The sequence below is a fragment of the Colossoma macropomum genome, unplaced genomic scaffold, assembly GCF_904425465.1.
Source record: "Colossoma macropomum unplaced genomic scaffold, Colossoma_macropomum, whole genome shotgun sequence".
NCBI classification, from domain to species: Eukaryota; Metazoa; Chordata; class Actinopteri; order Characiformes; family Serrasalmidae; genus Colossoma; species Colossoma macropomum.
In genome coordinates, this window is record NW_023494800.1 from 4773476 (window position 1) to 4790643 (window position 17168).

General features: G+C 41.3%; 1 protein-coding gene across 1 annotated transcript in view; it reads right to left on the bottom strand.

Annotated features, from left to right (window-relative positions):
• Positions 1–167: 167 nt before the first annotated feature.
• jmy (junction mediating and regulatory protein, p53 cofactor) overlaps positions 168–17168 on the bottom strand; it is a 54607-nt gene continuing 37606 nt past the window's right edge. The window contains exons 3-10 of the mRNA XM_036587742.1: positions 10043–10193; positions 8529–8698; positions 7808–7973; positions 4063–4250; positions 3784–3867; positions 3473–3559; positions 2772–3303; positions 168–1923 (exon numbers count right to left, since the gene is read on the bottom strand). Of these exons, the coding sequence (XP_036443635.1) occupies positions 1613–1923; positions 2772–3303; positions 3473–3559; positions 3784–3867; positions 4063–4250; positions 7808–7973; positions 8529–8698; positions 10043–10193 (1689 nt within the window). The 3' untranslated portion in view covers positions 168–1612. The remainder of the gene's footprint in view (positions 1924–2771; positions 3304–3472; positions 3560–3783; positions 3868–4062; positions 4251–7807; positions 7974–8528; positions 8699–10042; positions 10194–17168) is intronic.

Below are 17168 nucleotides of genomic sequence, written 5' to 3' on the forward strand. Positions count from 1 at the left end.
AGAGAGAGAGAGAGAGAGAGAGAGAGAGAGAGGGGTACACATGAAGGAATTTTGTTGAATCTCGATGCCCAGCCACTGTGTGGTCAGTGTTCTGAGCAAGTCGGGGAGTTTTGTAAAGAACTCAAACACATCTGGAGCTTCACGTTGAGGTAAAGACACACCTGATATTCTACGTAAACAGCTTCAAAACAATGTATTGAATAATTATTTCCTTCACAAAACAAATGCCCTTCAAGCTGAAACAGTGAGTGGATTCGTGGGAAATGATTACTAGGTCCTTTGAATAACATTGCATTTACATTACAGCAAAGTAAAGTGCTTAGCTTGCCCACTATTGGCCTCACTGTCGCTAAAATGCAGGCCAGCTGATCCGTCCAAGCAGAGCTCTACGCTAACTCTGTGCTCCAAAAAAATGCAGATGAGAAAAGGCCAAATATCCATTTCAAAAATGTGACTTCAGCATTTAGTTTGAATGTGGATGTGGCATAACACACCGTGGCACATCTGAACAATCTGATTGGCTGCTGCCCACCGAAGATGACTTATCATTTGAATAAAGTTGAGAAAGGCTGAAATTTTTATCGCTCCCTCTGCAAGCTTTTCACCACGCTTCCACGATCCTCCGTGCAAAACTTTGGTACTTCCACACCTTTAGAGGGCGACGGTGAGCAATGTTTGCATATTTGATGTTTGTTAAAAACAGCTTTAGAGGGTGACAGTGAGTGTTTGTTTCCTTGATGTTTGTTAACACCTCTAGAGGGCGACTGTGAGTAGTGTTTGTTTACCTTGATGCTTGTTAATAACACCTCTAGAGGGCAACAGTGAATAATGTTTGTTTACCTTGATGCTTGTTAATAACACCTCTAGAGGGCGACAGTGAATAATGTTTGTTTACCTTGATGCTTGTTAATAACACCTCTAGAGGGCGACAGTGAATAATGTTTGTTTACCTTGATGCTTGTTAATAACACCTCTAGAGGGCGACAGTGAATAATGTTTGTTTACCTTGATGCTTGTTAATAACACCTCTAGAGGGCGACAGTGAATAATGTTTGTTTACCTTGATGCTTGTTAATAACACCTCTAAAGGGCGACAGTGAATAATGTTTGTTTACCTTGATGCTTGTTAATAACACCTCTAGAGGGCGACGGTGAATAATGTTTTTTTTACCTTGATGTTTGTTAATAACACCTCTAGATGGCGATGATGAATAATGTTTGTTTACTTGATGCTTGTTAATAACACCTCTAGAGGGCGATGGTGAGTAACGTTAGTTTACTCAATGTTTATTAATAACACCTTTAGAGGGCGGCAGCGTGTAATGTTTATTTTTTTTTGCTGTTAACACTTTAGAGGGCAGCGTTAATTAATTAGTTAATTGCAATTATTTATATGGCAATAATATGTGAGCTAAAATGTGAGCTAAAATTTCATCATCGTGACGGGAAACAAAAATGGTCTTGCTTCGCTGTAATGTAAACGCAGGCTAAGTCGAGATTAAAACTACGCAGGGTTTTAAGGTCTGTTTGTGAACTGGTTATCGTACATGTGTGCTTGGTGAGGGTATACATGAATACATATTCTGTGTGCAGATGTTCATGAAAGAGTGACCTAGCTCTCCCAGTCTGTGCAGGGCAGCCCCTCGTCCTCAGACTCGGATTCGGGGGACGCTTCTTTGATGCGACGCAGGGCTTCGTGGATGCTCCGAGTCAGTGGGTCGCTGGAGTCCGACAGCATTCCCTTCGCTCCTCGGTGCTCCTGTCGCCGCACTTTCCTCAGCTTCACACCCTTCCTGATCTGAGCCAGGATGTTGTTCCCGTCATCCTCGTCTGGATCAGGTGCGAGGACACGCAGCTCAGCCTTACGCAGGTGGAAGCTTCCTCGCTTCAGGCTGGCCAGAACCTCGTCCATGGGAGAGCTCGCTACGGAGAGAGGAATGAAAATGGAAAAGGATAATTCGCTCTTTTGAATACATCAAGATTAAAGCCATGTGTTTTATGACTCCATTTGGGAGTATTAAGAGGTTAAATCAGTAGCTGCCAACTGCCATGCCTGCTTTTAGTGTAGTTAAATGAGTACTGTACAACAGGAAAGGCCACTTAAAAACACAGAGACTCATGTTTACTGTAAGAGTGCAATGGTTTACAACTGTTAAATAAAAGTATTACAGTATTGACAGTCTACTGATCACCGATATCTCATTTACCTTCTTTTGTGGAAACCTCTATCATTGGTCAAAACGAGCCATCTGGGTGCAGCTTACCAGAGTAAAGTGTGCAGACAGGGGGTGGGGCTAATTTTTTTGCATGCAAACACACTGGGACCTGGCTGTCCGTACAGCAGAGTCTCTCGCTGTCTTCAAACGCAGACTGAAGACCGTCTCTTTATACAGCACTTAAATGAGCACTGAATTAAGTATTGATTGTAATGTATTGTACTGCACTTATGTGTTGTATTGTATTGCACTGCTCTGTGCTCAACTCTGTTCCTTTTTCTCTGGGTATCAACAGTGACTTTTTGTTTCTAGCAGTATCTGAGCTCAGGACTGGCTTTCTCTCTAACCTATTGGTAACTAGCAAAGATACTTTCTCTAGATAGACAAAGCACTTCTTGTAAGTCGCCAAAAAAGTGTGTTGTGATACAGACTTACCTTTATATGATAGTCAATTTACAGCTTAACACCTAAACTACAGCAAACTGGGAACTAAGGACTGTCTTACACAGAGCAGCATGTCCTCTGAATCTCCTAAAGTACGTCCCCCTTCCTCACCTCTCCTCCACTGGGACGACTCCAGCGATGCAGTCTTCCTCAGTTTTTTCCGGGCGTTCACCAACTGGCTGCTGTCAAAGAAGCGGGCGGAGAAAGGGCCAAGAGGGCTCTCTGCTTTGGGTTGGCGCACTGGGCTACCTGCCTGCCCCTGGCCCTCTGTGGGTATGTCCTCCAGTGATGGAGGTGGTGGTGGGGGAGGTGGGGGTGGAGGAGGAGGCGGGGGAGAGATGGGAGAAGTGGAAGAGTCCAGCAATGTCAGCTCTCGAGCTGGGGGTAGGGAGGACGGTCCCAAGGTCTCCGGAACGGAGGCGACCACTGGCGGCAAAGACAAGAAGCCTTCAGGCCTCCGGAGCTCGGGGACGGCTATGGAATGTTCTAGAGGAGCTGGGGCGTCTTCTGTCTGCACGCTGGCCACCTGTGTCTGGGGCTGGTCCACTTTCACAGTGGTGGGTGGTTGGGCGGAACCATTTTTCTTCCTAGCGAATGCTAGCCGGAGTCGCGTGGACTTCAGGGTGACTTGGCCTGGGTAGCGCTACATTGAGGAGAAAATTAGACAAAAGAAATGGTCAAAATCTCATAGGATGTGCACATATAACTGCTCCTCTGTATAGTTCAGAAAATGTGTTAACATTTTTGAATTGCTTGGCTTTTAATACTATGAGACCACATTATTTGGGTTACGCAGTGAAGTGACATTTAACCTGTTTAAAGCTGCGCAGTCTGTCAAGTGTTTTCTGTCTCTCTTGGCTGACGCGGGAAATCCTCACTTCCTCCTCTTCCTCTTCATCCTTTTGGGCAGAAAGGCATGTATTGCAAGGAGTCTCTTTTTTCTATGAAATCTATGCATATTGAAATTCATTTCTAATTTGGAAAGTTGATTTTCTTTAAAGAAAATCGTCACAAACTGGTAGGTTAGTGAAACTCAAAGCTTTAATGGGTTAGTTAGAGAACTACAGGCTAACATCATGCTTGCTAACACATGGCAAATGGGAAAGGCAGCAAAATCACACACCTGCCGCAAAGCTTGTGGGGAGTCGAAGCCCTGGCCGCTCTGCCGTTGCTGCAGTTTCTGGGTGTGATTGACAATGCAGATCTCCTAATGAACAAACGCTCCAATCAGCACATATTGTTGCAGAGTTCAACTTTCTTGACACAATCTAATCAATACCATTTTAAAAGGAGAAATGCCAGACAGTAATCCGTGCATTTTGAGTGAAAACATCATAACTCCTATTTCAAACGATCTTTTTTAGGTTGTATTGAGCCATTCTGCTCTGTGACCGGCCTGTACCTTTTTGTTTTTGAGGTAGGCTTTTTTGGCGGTGATGCGGCCCCTCCTAGCCTCCAGCTGCCGTGTTCTCTGCTGCAGCTGGGTGACCTCGTCTCTAAGAGGTGGGAGGATGAATGAGGGGTCATCAGTGGCCTGCATGGCATCAGGACTCTCGTATGTGTCATAGTAAACCACCTCGTCCTGCCTCTCTGTGAACCAGACAACACAAAACATACATAAACACACAAAGATAAAGATTACACTGAACAAAAACGCATCTTTCACATACAAAATATTCACAATCCTTAACAGTGTTTATAGTCAACATCCTTCCTTAGGGCATTAAGATGTGGCAGAAAGCCAGAGAACTTGAGGTTTGATTCCAGCTAAGTGATGACATTGAATAAGATGGTGTTTAAGATGGACTGAAAATGGTTAATGGACAAAAAGCATTAGCCAAATATACACCGATCAGGCATAACATTCTGACCGCCTCCTTGTTTCTACGCTCATAGTCCATTTTATCAGCTCCACTTACTATATAGGTGCACCTTGTAGTTCTACAGTTACAGACTGTAGTCCATCTGTTTCTCTGCATACTTTGTTAGCCCCCTTTTACCCTGTTCTTCAGGACCCCCATGGACCCTCACAGAGCAGGTACTGTTTGGGTGGGGGATCATTCTCAGCACTGCAGTAACACTGACGTGGTGGTGGTGTGTTAGTGTGTGTTGCGCTGGTCTGAGTGGATCAGACACAGCAGTGCTGCTGGAGTTTTTAAACACCTCAGTGTCACTGCTGGACTGAGAATAGTCCACCAACCAAAAATATCCAGCCAACAGCGTCCTGTGGGCAGCGTCCTGTGACCACTGATGAAGCACTAGAGGATGACCAACACAAACTGTGCAGCAGCAGATGAGCTAGCGTCTCTGACTTTACATCTACAAGGTGGACTGACAAGGTAGGAGTGTCTAATACATAAGCTAGGTCACATTTTGGATCTGGTCATCACTAAAGGTTTAAAAACAAAGGTGTCCAAAATCTCTGATGTTTTCTTATCAGATCACTTCTGTATTTTCTTTCAAATCAATTTAGAAGTAAAGAAGAAAGTACCTGAAAGTTACTTTTAAACACATTACATAGACTCAGAAACAGTTGAAAAGTTTAAAACTGTTTATAATAGTTCAGCGAATACAGATACAACTCCATCCTGTAATGATCTAGTCTCCGATCTAAGTGCTAGATTACAGGAAGGCCTTGACCTTCTCGCCCCTATAAAAAGGAAGAAAAGCTCGCGCACTCTTAAAAATCCATGGATGAATGCGGAAATACGCCAGCTTAAGAGAAATTGTCGTAAATCAGAGCGCTTATGGAGGAAAACTAAACTGCAGGTTCACTATGATATTCTCAAAGAGCAGATCTCAGTCTATAATAATGCTATGAAAATATCCAGACAGTCATATCTCTCTAGTGTAATCAATAGACACAAAAATAATACCAAAATCCTTTTTTCCACTATAGACCGACTAATTAACCCTAACCTCTCTGCTAGTGTGTTTAATGATGATTTATATTCTAATATCTGTGAAGAGTTCGCAATTCATTTCCAAAATAAAATAGACCTGATACGACAGGGTGTAGCTCAGCAGACGCAAACAAGCTCCTATAATGTTCCTGATAGGTCACCTACATCAGTAATGACATCTTTCTCTGTTATCAACTATGAAGAGCTCACAACTATTTTAAACAAACTAAGCTCAGGTGTTTTTCCAGATGCTTTCAAAACTGCCCTGGTGAAGCCTCTGCTAAAAACAGTAGCATGGATCCTTCCATACTAAATAATTTTAGACTGATTTCAAACCTACCTTTTCTAAGTAAAGTTGCTTTCAAACAACTAAATACGTATCTAATATCAAACAATTTATATGAGAAGTTTCAGTCAGGTTTTCGTTCTAACCATAGTACAGAGACAGCATTGATTTGTGTTATGAATGACCTCAGGCTCAGCGCTGATGCACAAAATCCTTCTATTTTGATTTTATTAGATCTTAGTGCAGCCTTTGATACCGTTGACCACAAGATTTTACTCCAGCGTCTTGAATGCTGGGTCGGCCTCTCAGGCACAGTTTTAGAATGGTTTAAATCATATTTAAGTAATAGGCAGTTCATGGTTTCACTTGGAAATCATTCATCAAAACGATTTGCCGTTTCTTGTGGAGTCCCCCAAGGTTCAGTCTTAGGGCCTTTGCTTTTCTCTTTGTACATGCTACCTCTAGGTGATGTTATTAGGAAACATAGTATACATTTTCATAGCTATGCTGACGACACCCAGCTATACATTACTATTCCTTCTGGAGATCAAGACTCTGTAGACAGACTGACCAGCTGTGTGTCAGATATTCTCAGTGGATGTCGCAAAATTTTCTACAATTAAATCATGAAAAAACTGAATTACTGATTGTTGGTGCAGAAACTCAGAGAAAAATTATTTTTGAGAAACTTGGTTCTTTAGCTTCATCTACCAAACCTGAAGTACGAAACCTGGGTGTGATCTTAGACTCTGAGCTCTGTTTTACCTCACATGTAAACACGGTCACTAAAGTAGCTTTTTATCATTTGAGAAATATCGCTAAAGTTTGGCCTTTTCTGTCTCAGAGCGACGCAGAGAAACTTGTTCATGCATTTTTTACAAGCAGACTTGACTACTGTAATGCTCTTCTTGCTGGACTTCCTAAGAAAACTATACATCCCTAACAACTTGTACAAAATGCAGCAGCATCCTAACAAAAACAAAAAAGAGAGATCAGATCACTCCCGTTTTGAAAGAACTGCACTGGCTGCCTGTATCATTCAGGATAGATTTCAAGGTTCTGCTACTAGTCTTTGAAGCTCAAAACAACCTAGCACCTGCTTACATCACAGAGTGTCTGTGTGTTTATGTTCCGGTCCGCAATCTAAGATCTGCAGATAGTGGCCTTCTACAGATACCCTCTGTAAAATACAGAAAACATGGAGAGACTCTTTCAGTTATTCTGCTTCTAAACTGTGGAATTCAATTCCACCTTTTATTAGACAGTCAAGCTCAGTGCTCACTTTTAAGAAGCACCTAAAAACGTCTCTCTTTAAATTAGCATTTAACTAAAACTGAATGTCTCGTGGTTTTTATCTTGTAATTTAATCTTCATTTTCTTCTGATTCTAATTAAGTACTAATGATCTTTTCTATAATTATGTTTTATCACCTGTCTGTAAAGCACTTTGAGCTGCCACTGGTATGAAAAGTGCTATATAAATAAAATTATTATTACTATTATTATTATTATTATTATTATTATTATAGAGTGGACAGTGAGTGGACACAGTGTTTAAAAACTCCAGCAGCACTGCTGTGTCTGATCCACTCGTACCAGCACAACACACACTAACACACCACCACCACGTCAGTGTTACTGCAGTGCTGAGAATGATCCACCATCCAAATAGTACCTGCTCTGTGAGGGTCCAGTGGGGGTCCTGACCACTGAAGAACAGGGTAAAAGGGGGCTGACAAAGTATGCAGAGAAACAGATGGACTACAGTCTGTAACTGTAGAACTACAAAGTGCACCTATATAGTAAGTGGAGCTGATAAAATGGACAATGAGCACAGAAACAAGGAGGTGGTCATAATGTTATGCCTGATTGGTGTAAGCAGTACTTTGAGGACTACTATCCAGATATTAGAGATGCCTGATGTGTCCTGCATGTAGCAAGTGAGCAGCTGAGACTAACCGGTCATCTGCCTGCGCAGGCTCTGCAGCTGCGCAGTCAGCAACAGCTCCTCATACTTCAGGATCTCAAACTGGATCTCATATAGCTGCAGCTGCAGCTCGTAGTACAGCGCCTCCAACTGGTCCAAACGTGCCATTGCATCCTCTCCACCCTGCAGTCCCTGCATCTGAGAGAGAAATTGTGAAAGATTAGAACAGTAGTTTTTAAACCGTTCCTCAGGAACCCCAGAGCGCCCACATATCAGCTCCATCCCTACGTGTTGCGAGCTGGGCTGGAGCAAAAATGTGGATTGTGTGGGGTCCTGAGGACCAGCTTGAGAACCTGGATTAGAGATCTTCAAGTTTAGACCTTGAATCTTATTTCTTTTCCTGGTTTTTCCAATCACTGATCTGCAAACAGTAACTTTCGGATGTCATGTGCATTACCGTATTTATGTACGTATGTACGTGTGTATAATTGCTGTGATAAACTTAAATCTTAAAATCTCCAAATCGGAACCATTTTACAAGAATGCAAATGTTCTTAACTTTAATGTATGTAATTTTGCAGCTTTTACATTCTTCCATCATGAAATGTTTCCACAACATAACAGACAGCTGGTGTTTTCAATTGATTGGGGAAACAAATAACAAACGAAGCCCAAGGCGTATGGATGTAAATACATGAATGGTTGGGTGTGAGTGTATATATGTCTATATATGCATATGGATATGTTTTCTACCTCCTCTCTCAGTCCATGTTTCCTCTGTTCCAGACAGATCTCCTTGGCGCGCATTAGTTGCAGTGTTTCCTTGGAAACAGCATACTGCAATTTCTCCATGCGTTCCACTGCGGCTCCCCACGCAGCTTTACCAAACTTCCTCTGATCTGCACGCATGCGCTCATACATCACTGAAACACAAACACATACGCACACATGCTACTGTCTCACTGTAAACAGTCACCTAAGCATTTGCACATTCTAGTGAAGTCCATGTCCTCCTCAGTCTTGTGGTTTCCCTGCTTTAAGAAACCTCATTCAGCTGATCAGGTAATTGGTCTGTCTCTGCTTCTATCACAAAGGCATTCTTTCACAGTCACCGCTGGACTGGACAAGGTTGGACAAGCTTTACATAATTTTGCCATTCAAATTCCATTTAACCAAATGAGAACCTGTACAACTCAGATTTTGTCAAAATACAGAAAATATTCACAATAAATAGCTACCGCATGTGTTCAGCTGCTAACTAACATTGAGATTCCAGTTCAAAACGCTACGCTACCGAGCTGGACCATGTTGTCGTAGTTCATCAAAGCTAGCTAGATTGGAAACGTAGTGTTAACTCAAACAAATAAATAAATATATAAATAATATTCCTTACCTTTTCTAATAGTGACTTATCAAATGCTTTTCTAAATGTAGTTATTTTGACAAAAATGACTACAAATTCTCATTAGGCTGAACAGGATTTTTCATTTCAAGTTTTCATTTCCATTTTTTGACTAAAAGAAAAAAATTAAACGATTAAATTGGTCTACATAGTGTCAACATCTAATCTAAACTGAAAATTAATGCAATTCTTAAATGGAAATCACATCGCAAATTTCTTTTGGGAATAAACTTTTTTACCTCTCGTTTTGAAAGTTTTTACTGCAAACATGTTTGTTAGATAATGCTGAAGATTATGTCCGTTCTTTCTCTAAATCTTGAACAGTAAAGCTAATAGCACCCCCTGCTGGAGAAACTTCAGACTGCTAGACGTGTCCATGAGCATTACATATTAAAAAACAAGATGTTTTCCTAAAGTGCGGGTGCCCTGTAATTCAGCTTTAGATGCTCTTTGGGAAAACATAAATATTATATATTAATCATTTTACAACTTTTCATTTTTAATATTATTTAGCAATTTGTTTAAAGTTAAATTAGTCCTTAGGCTTTCTCAGTTCTCTTTCCCAACATGGTGATTATGGCGTCATCAACATTAATATGTTAATTCACTAGCATAAACAAAATGGCAAATTATATATAAAAGAGCCCTTTCCTTTCATTTTTGTTTTTTTGCCAAGTGTGTCCTGAATTTCGGTTTCAATCAAGAATCTTTATTTAGTTGCATCCCTACAAAGTAAAGATTGTCCATCTTCACAACAGCTGCTATGATGTGGCTGGAGCTTGGAATAGGTCAGCAATCAAGCCCTTGATGACCCGAGTCTGATGCAAATGCATGAACGTGCAGAGAAAGAGAAAGGGTGCAGTACCTTTCTGTGCTCGTGCTGTGGTCTCGAAGTACTTCACGGTAAGGTCCTGGATAGAGAGCACAGCCGTGTGGGCCTTCCTCTGCCAGTCCTCATCCTCCCTCCTCAGCGCCTCGACTCGTCGCGGGCCCAGGTACTCCGTCTCCAGCGAAATCTGCAGAGAAGATACACAAACACCTTAAACACCAGGATACACTTCAGATCAGGCAGTGTGAGCTTCAGACTGAGGAGGGTTTTCTCACTGAGAGAAGGTTGCTTTCTCCATCAAAAGGCTCAATATAACCTCCCTTATTTTGGTTGATTCACCTCTAAAGACACACATGCAGACAAGTCAGACGAGATCCAGCTTGTAGAGAACTCTCACCTGATACATGCAAACACACCTGGATGACAAACACCTGCCTATGAATCAAAGCTGGCCAAAACTGCAGCAGACCGGAAAAGCAAGATGGCAGCCCTGCAGGCTATGAGAGGATTCTGTGGTACTCAATGGCTGTTAAGAATGACAAACGTTTAGTAAACAAAAGAAGGATGAGGCCTAAATCAAGAAGCCCAATTATAATAAAGAATACCGATCAGGCATAACATTCTGACCGCCTCCTTGTTTCTACGCTCATAGTCCATTTTATCAGCTCCACTTACTATATAGGTGCACTTTGTAGTTCTACAACCATCTGTTTCTCTGCATACTTTGTTAGCCCCCTTTTAGACACAGCAGTGCTGCTGGAGTTTTTAAACACCTCAGTGTCACTGCTGGACTGAGAATAGTCCACCAACCAAAAATATCCAGCCAACAGCGTCCTGTGGGCAGCGTCCTCTGACCACTGATGAAGCACTAGAGGATGACTAACACAAACTGTGCAGCAGCAGATGAGCTATCGTCTCTGACTTTACATCTACAAGGTGGACTGACAAGGTAGGAGTGTCTACTAGAGTGGACAGTGAGTGGACACCAGTGTTTACCAGCGCAACACACACTAACACACCACCATCACGTCAGTGTTACAGTGCTGAGAATGATCCACCACTCAAACAGTACCTGCTCTGTGAGGGTCCATTGGGGTCCTGACCACTGAAGAACAGGGTAAAATGGGGCTAACAAAGTATGCAGAGAAACAGATGGACTTTAGTCTGTAACTGTAGAACTACAAAGTGCACCTATATAGTAAGTGGAGCTGATAAAATGGACAATGAGTGCAGAAACAAGGAGGTGGTCATAATGTTATGCCTGATCGGTGTACTAGTTAAATGGGCTGTAGTGATACACTCGACTCATGACTCGATATGATTTGCAATACTAAGTTCACAATTCAAGTCAAGTCAAATTTATTTGTACAGCACTTTTTTCAACGTTCTCATTATATTCAGAACAAAATTTGAATGAAGCAAATGATTTTTTAATAATTATTTTAATAATTATTCATAATCTACTAATGTTTCCACTGAATGGGAAACATTAGTAGATTAGAGTGTGTGTGTGTGTGTGTGTGTGTGTGTGTGTGTGTGTGTGTGTGTGTATATCTGCAGAGTGTTTTTAACTGTACTACGAATAGGGTACTATTGGCCACCGTATATATCAGTCAGTAAAGTATTATTATTAAGTATTAAGTGACCCTTATTTGTCCCACAACGGGGAAATTTCACCTCTGCATTTAACCCATCCGTGCAGTGAAACACCACATACACACTAGTGAACACTCACACTAGGGGGCAGTGAGCACACTTGCCTGGAGTGGTGGGCAGCCCTATCCACAGCGCCAGGGAGCAGTTGGGGGTTAGGTGCCTTGCTCAAGGGCACTTCAGTCACGTACTGTCGACTCAGGGGACCTTCCGATCACAAGGCTGGTTCCCTAACCTCCAGCCCACGACTGCCCCCCTGTTTAACTAAAACTTTTGGAGTATAAAATAAAAATCTTAGATGCAAATCTAAAATGATCTTGGCCAGTATTATCAGCTGTCTAGTTTTTAGCCCCCTAAAATCAGTAAAGGGACCACAATATTTTCATATTGGTCTAACCCTAACTGTTACACCTTTATCAACTGCACACTTTTTTTGTTGTTTTCAAACTGTTTTGTTAAGTAACGGACTAACCCAGCGCTGCATACCTGCAGGTATCGCATTGTTCTGTTTTGGTCCAGCATTTCCAGATCCTGACTGTGGGTTTCCCCATGCACTACATATTTTTGTTTTCCTTACCAGCTTTTGTGTTTGCTGCTGAGAAACAGTGGCGGACCCAAAACAAAGAGAGTTTTTGTTGGACCTGCTGACAGGAATTCCTTTCCAAAAGTCATGGCACTGGATACAATGAAACCTTGGCATGAACAAGGCTGCCACCTAACGAGCTGTACTCTACCAGCACTACCAGTAGCTTCCAGCATGGCTTAAAGAAACAGAGGAAGAGTAGGGGTGGGCCGCAGACAGCTCTATCCCAGACCGAGTTCCCATAAAACAAACAAGGTCTTTCCTCATCAATCTGCTTTCATCTTCTCTGAACTCCGTCTGCACTAAAACAGGTGTACTAACTGCAGCATGTGTGCGCCCATGAGCTCCTGAGAACAGAATGTACAGAAACGTGCACGTCCGTAGAGACCCTCAGCACGCAGCATCCACACAGTTAAAAATATTGTAATGTAAAACAGATGCTGCTGCGGCTTACAGTAGATCACGTGTGCAGGCATACCCACAGACACATACACACAGCTCTTATTACTGCAATAATTGAGCAGCATAGGAAAATTCCCACTCCCATGAGAGTTCTTAGATTTTAAGGTTATGTTCAAAGGTTTAGTGCAGTCACAGATCCAGTCTGGGGGAACAAGAGCCAGACAGGAAAGCTGAGGACGAAAAAGAGGAAAAAAGTAAGCAGGAGTCAGAAAGTGAGCCTCTACCAAGTCCTGTGAATTAGACACGACCTCATAGCTCAGGTATCTTTTATTTGAGATGGGCGAGCATGCGCACACATAATGGCTTTAAAAAAAAAAAGTCTCTCTATTTTTGTTGATTTTAATTTTTTGACATCATTTCAACAAAGTGGATGCCCTTCACATTCTGTGAAATGTTAATGATGAATGGACCAACAGAAATGTTCTGAAATTACTTGAAATAAGACATCTTTACATTAAAAGTTAAAATAACTTTTAATATAAGTTTATATAATCCCTCCCGCTGGAGGGATTATATCTCCAAGTTGGCCTGGGAGCGGTTTAGGGTCTCCCGGAATGAGCTGGAGGAAGATGCAGGGGACAGGGTCATCTGGGATTCTCTGCTCTCCCAACTGCTACTGTGACCCTATCTGGATTAAGCGGTTAATGATGAATGAATGAATTTTGAGAAGGTTTTAGTCTAAAACGTCATTTTTAAAATCCATTCATGGTGGAGAGGTATGTGCAGAGTGTTGTGAGGCAAAACAGTCTGAAAACATTATAAACATTAGATATAAAACTCAGAAGACTCGTGTTGGTTCACTGGTGGTTTTGGATAGTAATTAAAGCATCTCTAATTGTGTTGTAGTCATGGTGACCCCTGGTTCCTATCACCACCACTGTGAAGACATCTGAGTCTCTACAATCAACCATTTCACACCAAACCACTCTGAATGAACATTTCAACCAGTGAATTATATAGAAATTCTTAACGGTCAATGGAAATCAATTTTAGGTGTGGAATGAATTAGAAATAAAAAATAGAAATAGAAAAAACAGGGTTGATAATAAAATGAGTCTGTGACAAAGAGGCAGCGAGCGTTTGTGGTGGCAGACAGAGTAGTTAATCACCCACAGAAGTATGTAAGGTAATTTTGTGAAAACCAGATGGCAGGTTAGCAGCGTGACATCAACAAGGAGTGCCAGGTGCCCATGCAGTGTGGGGGATGATGTGATAATGTCTCATGGTTGGTCTCTGTATGGTAATCATAACCCTCCTCGGTTCCTGGCCACTCCCCTTTAAGAGCTAACACCTGTCTGTGGTCACAGACGTGCAACGCTAGCCACAGGGTGAACCTTACAGACTGAATTATATATGACCACGACAGAGTAAGAGCCACATAAACACACACATGTTCATCATGTCTACTTAACTGTTACCTGGCAAAGGACAATGGAAAAATGAAAAGGGATGATGGGTGATGTGAGTATGTTGGCGCAGAAAGCATACAGGCTACAGCAGACTAGGCTGCTCACTGTCCCTGAGGTTCCTGAGCTTCCTGTCCACACTCCTGGCTAAAGGAAGTTTTAAGCTGGCTATCCAAACCCCTCTGCTTTGGATCAGATGCTGGACACTAGTCTACATACTGATTATATCTCATTTTAAGAGATGTTGTAAGAATGTCACTGTTTATTTCTGGACTTTTTTACTTGTTTGAAGACACAGGCAATTCAGTTATTTTAAGAAATATTGCAGATAATTTTGCCTTTTTTCAAGAAATAATGATGAGGTAAAGTAAACCACCAAAAGAACAAGTAAGGCATGTTTGTAAATTAGTTAATAAATATTATAAAGCGCTTACAACGTTCTAAAATTGAGAAACTTTAGACAGTTTGACTCGATTTAAGATGATTTCACTTGGCAAGATAATTTTTGCAGCGAAGCTAGGAATTCTACAGCTTTTCCCATATGCAGTGGCTAGAGCTCAGTTGAGGACCATTATGTCAGTATCTGCAATGGCATTTGCATGATGGCATGTTAGTTAAAGGGGAATTTCCACTGATTTCTCAAAATTTCTGCATAATGCCACTGTAAACAAATTCACACGGAGTGGTATGATGTGAGATTATAAAACATTACAGAGCATTATACACTGTTAGAAATAAAGGTTCTGTGCAGGTCATCAAGGTACAAACAATGTAAATGTTCCCTCAAAGGTACAACAGTGGTTCTAAGGTCTGATTGCGAACCTTAAATCAGTTTTTCCAGGTGAAAAGTTTGTATTTGTACCTTTTCATAACCAAATGTTTTAAACAGAACAGTAAAATAAAAGCCTGGACACGAGACGGGGTGTGTGGAGTCAGTACAGCTTAGAAAATACCATTTCAGTGGATTATGGTTCAGTTATGTTCCCTGACTAAAGGTACTGAGATGTACCCTTGAGGGTCCCACCCCAGTAACAAGACGGCTACTGACAGTTTACTACCTTTTTTTCTGAGAGTGTAGAGAAACTACAATACAAATATAGCCATTTTATTTACTACCCAAAACAACCAGTGAACATACATTCTTTTTAATATGTAAACGTTAATGATGGTACAAAAGCGGCAAATCCGAAAAACAAAACGTTTTGTTTGGGAACTATTTTGCTTTGCATCGCCTGTATCGCTCTACCACAAATGGATTTAAAAATTACATTTAAGGCCAAAACCTTATCATAAAACGTCTCAGGCATTTGGTGATGTATATGTAACAACAGCTTTCCACGAGGGAACTTTAAGAGGCATTAAACTCTTCAGACTTCCGGTTCCCATCACCACCACTGTGAACAATTCTGACTCAAACCGCTCTGAACAAGTGTTTACATCTCAATGATAAAACCATGCTGAACTTTTAAAAATGAGTGGAACTCCCCTTTACGTTTATCAAAGCTCAGTCAGCATGTCTTTAAAAACTACAGAGCTGCAGAGTGTACAGTCAACTACTTCCTGACAGACTCATTAAGAGGGCCAGCACTGTCCTGGGAAGCCCCCTAGACCCAGTGCAGATGGTGGGAGACAGGAGGATGTTAGCCAGACTAGCATCCACGCTGGAGAACAGCTCCCACCCCATGACTGAGACTCTGGCAGCACTGGGCAGCTCCTTCAGTGACCGGCTGCTTCACCCCAAGTGTGTGAAGGAGCGCCATCGCAGGTCCTTCCTTCCTGCTGCTGTTAGACTGTACAACCAGCACTGCTCCCAGTAGAACCTCCTCCACCCCCCCATTAGACCTCACACACCTACTGAACATAAACTGTAAATTTATCACCTTTTTCCGTGTGCAATATAATCAATACTCAATGTGCAATTTTAAAAAATATATATCTTTATAGTGTAAAGATTTTTCGCTTTCTATTTATAATGTTCATATTGTTAATTCCTCACCATCCCATGTGTAACATAAACCAGTCCCACAGGTCCAATGCTCCACGTGAATTTCGGGTAAAATATCCTTACAGTGTAAATATCTTAGCTTTTTATTTTTTATATTTATAATTATATTTATTTATAATATAATTTATAAAACTTTATATTGTTCATTTTTTGTAAAGGATAGAGTTTATATTTTTATCTTATTTTTCATTTTTAGTATTATATATACTGTCTACAGTAACAAGTAACAAACTGTAAAGACCTTGTCAAGTACTTAAAGTTAATTACTTGCTTGTTAATTCTCTTCTTGTTACTTCTTTTCTTTTCTTTTTCTTGAGTGCCCTGCTCTCCCTTTGCTGCTGAAACACTGAGCATTTCCCCACTGTGGGACTAATAAAGAATTGTCTTATCTTAAATACCTAAAAACTGTAATCATGACATGTTTGTCATGGTAGAAAGAGGATCAGTTAGAACATCCAGCCATATGCCATACGACAATGCTTACTATGTTATGATATTTTCTGGGAAATCTATCCAAGGCTCACGGTCTGTGGTCTACCTTAAAGATAAAGTGTCTATACGCAGCAAACTATATATCAGATACCACATGTATCTATTTAAAATACAACAAAGGTATAAAAGAAGCTAGAAAGTGACCAAGAAACTGCCCCATCATTCTCTGAGTTCAGTGAGTGTGTGTATGTGTGCTCTATGCTCTGCTACATCTAAACCAGCACATATCTTATTCATGTACGTCCCCAGGACCTGTAGGAAATACGATAACCACAATGCACTTCTTATAGGTCACCTGATAGGGCCACCCCATAAGGCATCATTCATTTATGGCCATGTGGGGCCTTTTGTGTCTAACAGCCATTGGTTTCATCACTCATTCATCCCTTCAAACACTCTTTCATTCATCCATTCTTACCATTCATGCACTGATTAGAAGGTAGTTCAGGTGCCACATGTTTGGGTGACAGCTTCATGGCGGTTACAAAAGAACGACAGATGACCCGGATCTAGAGGCCATCAATTCTGACTTAACAAGAGACACTAGACTAAGCTAATGTA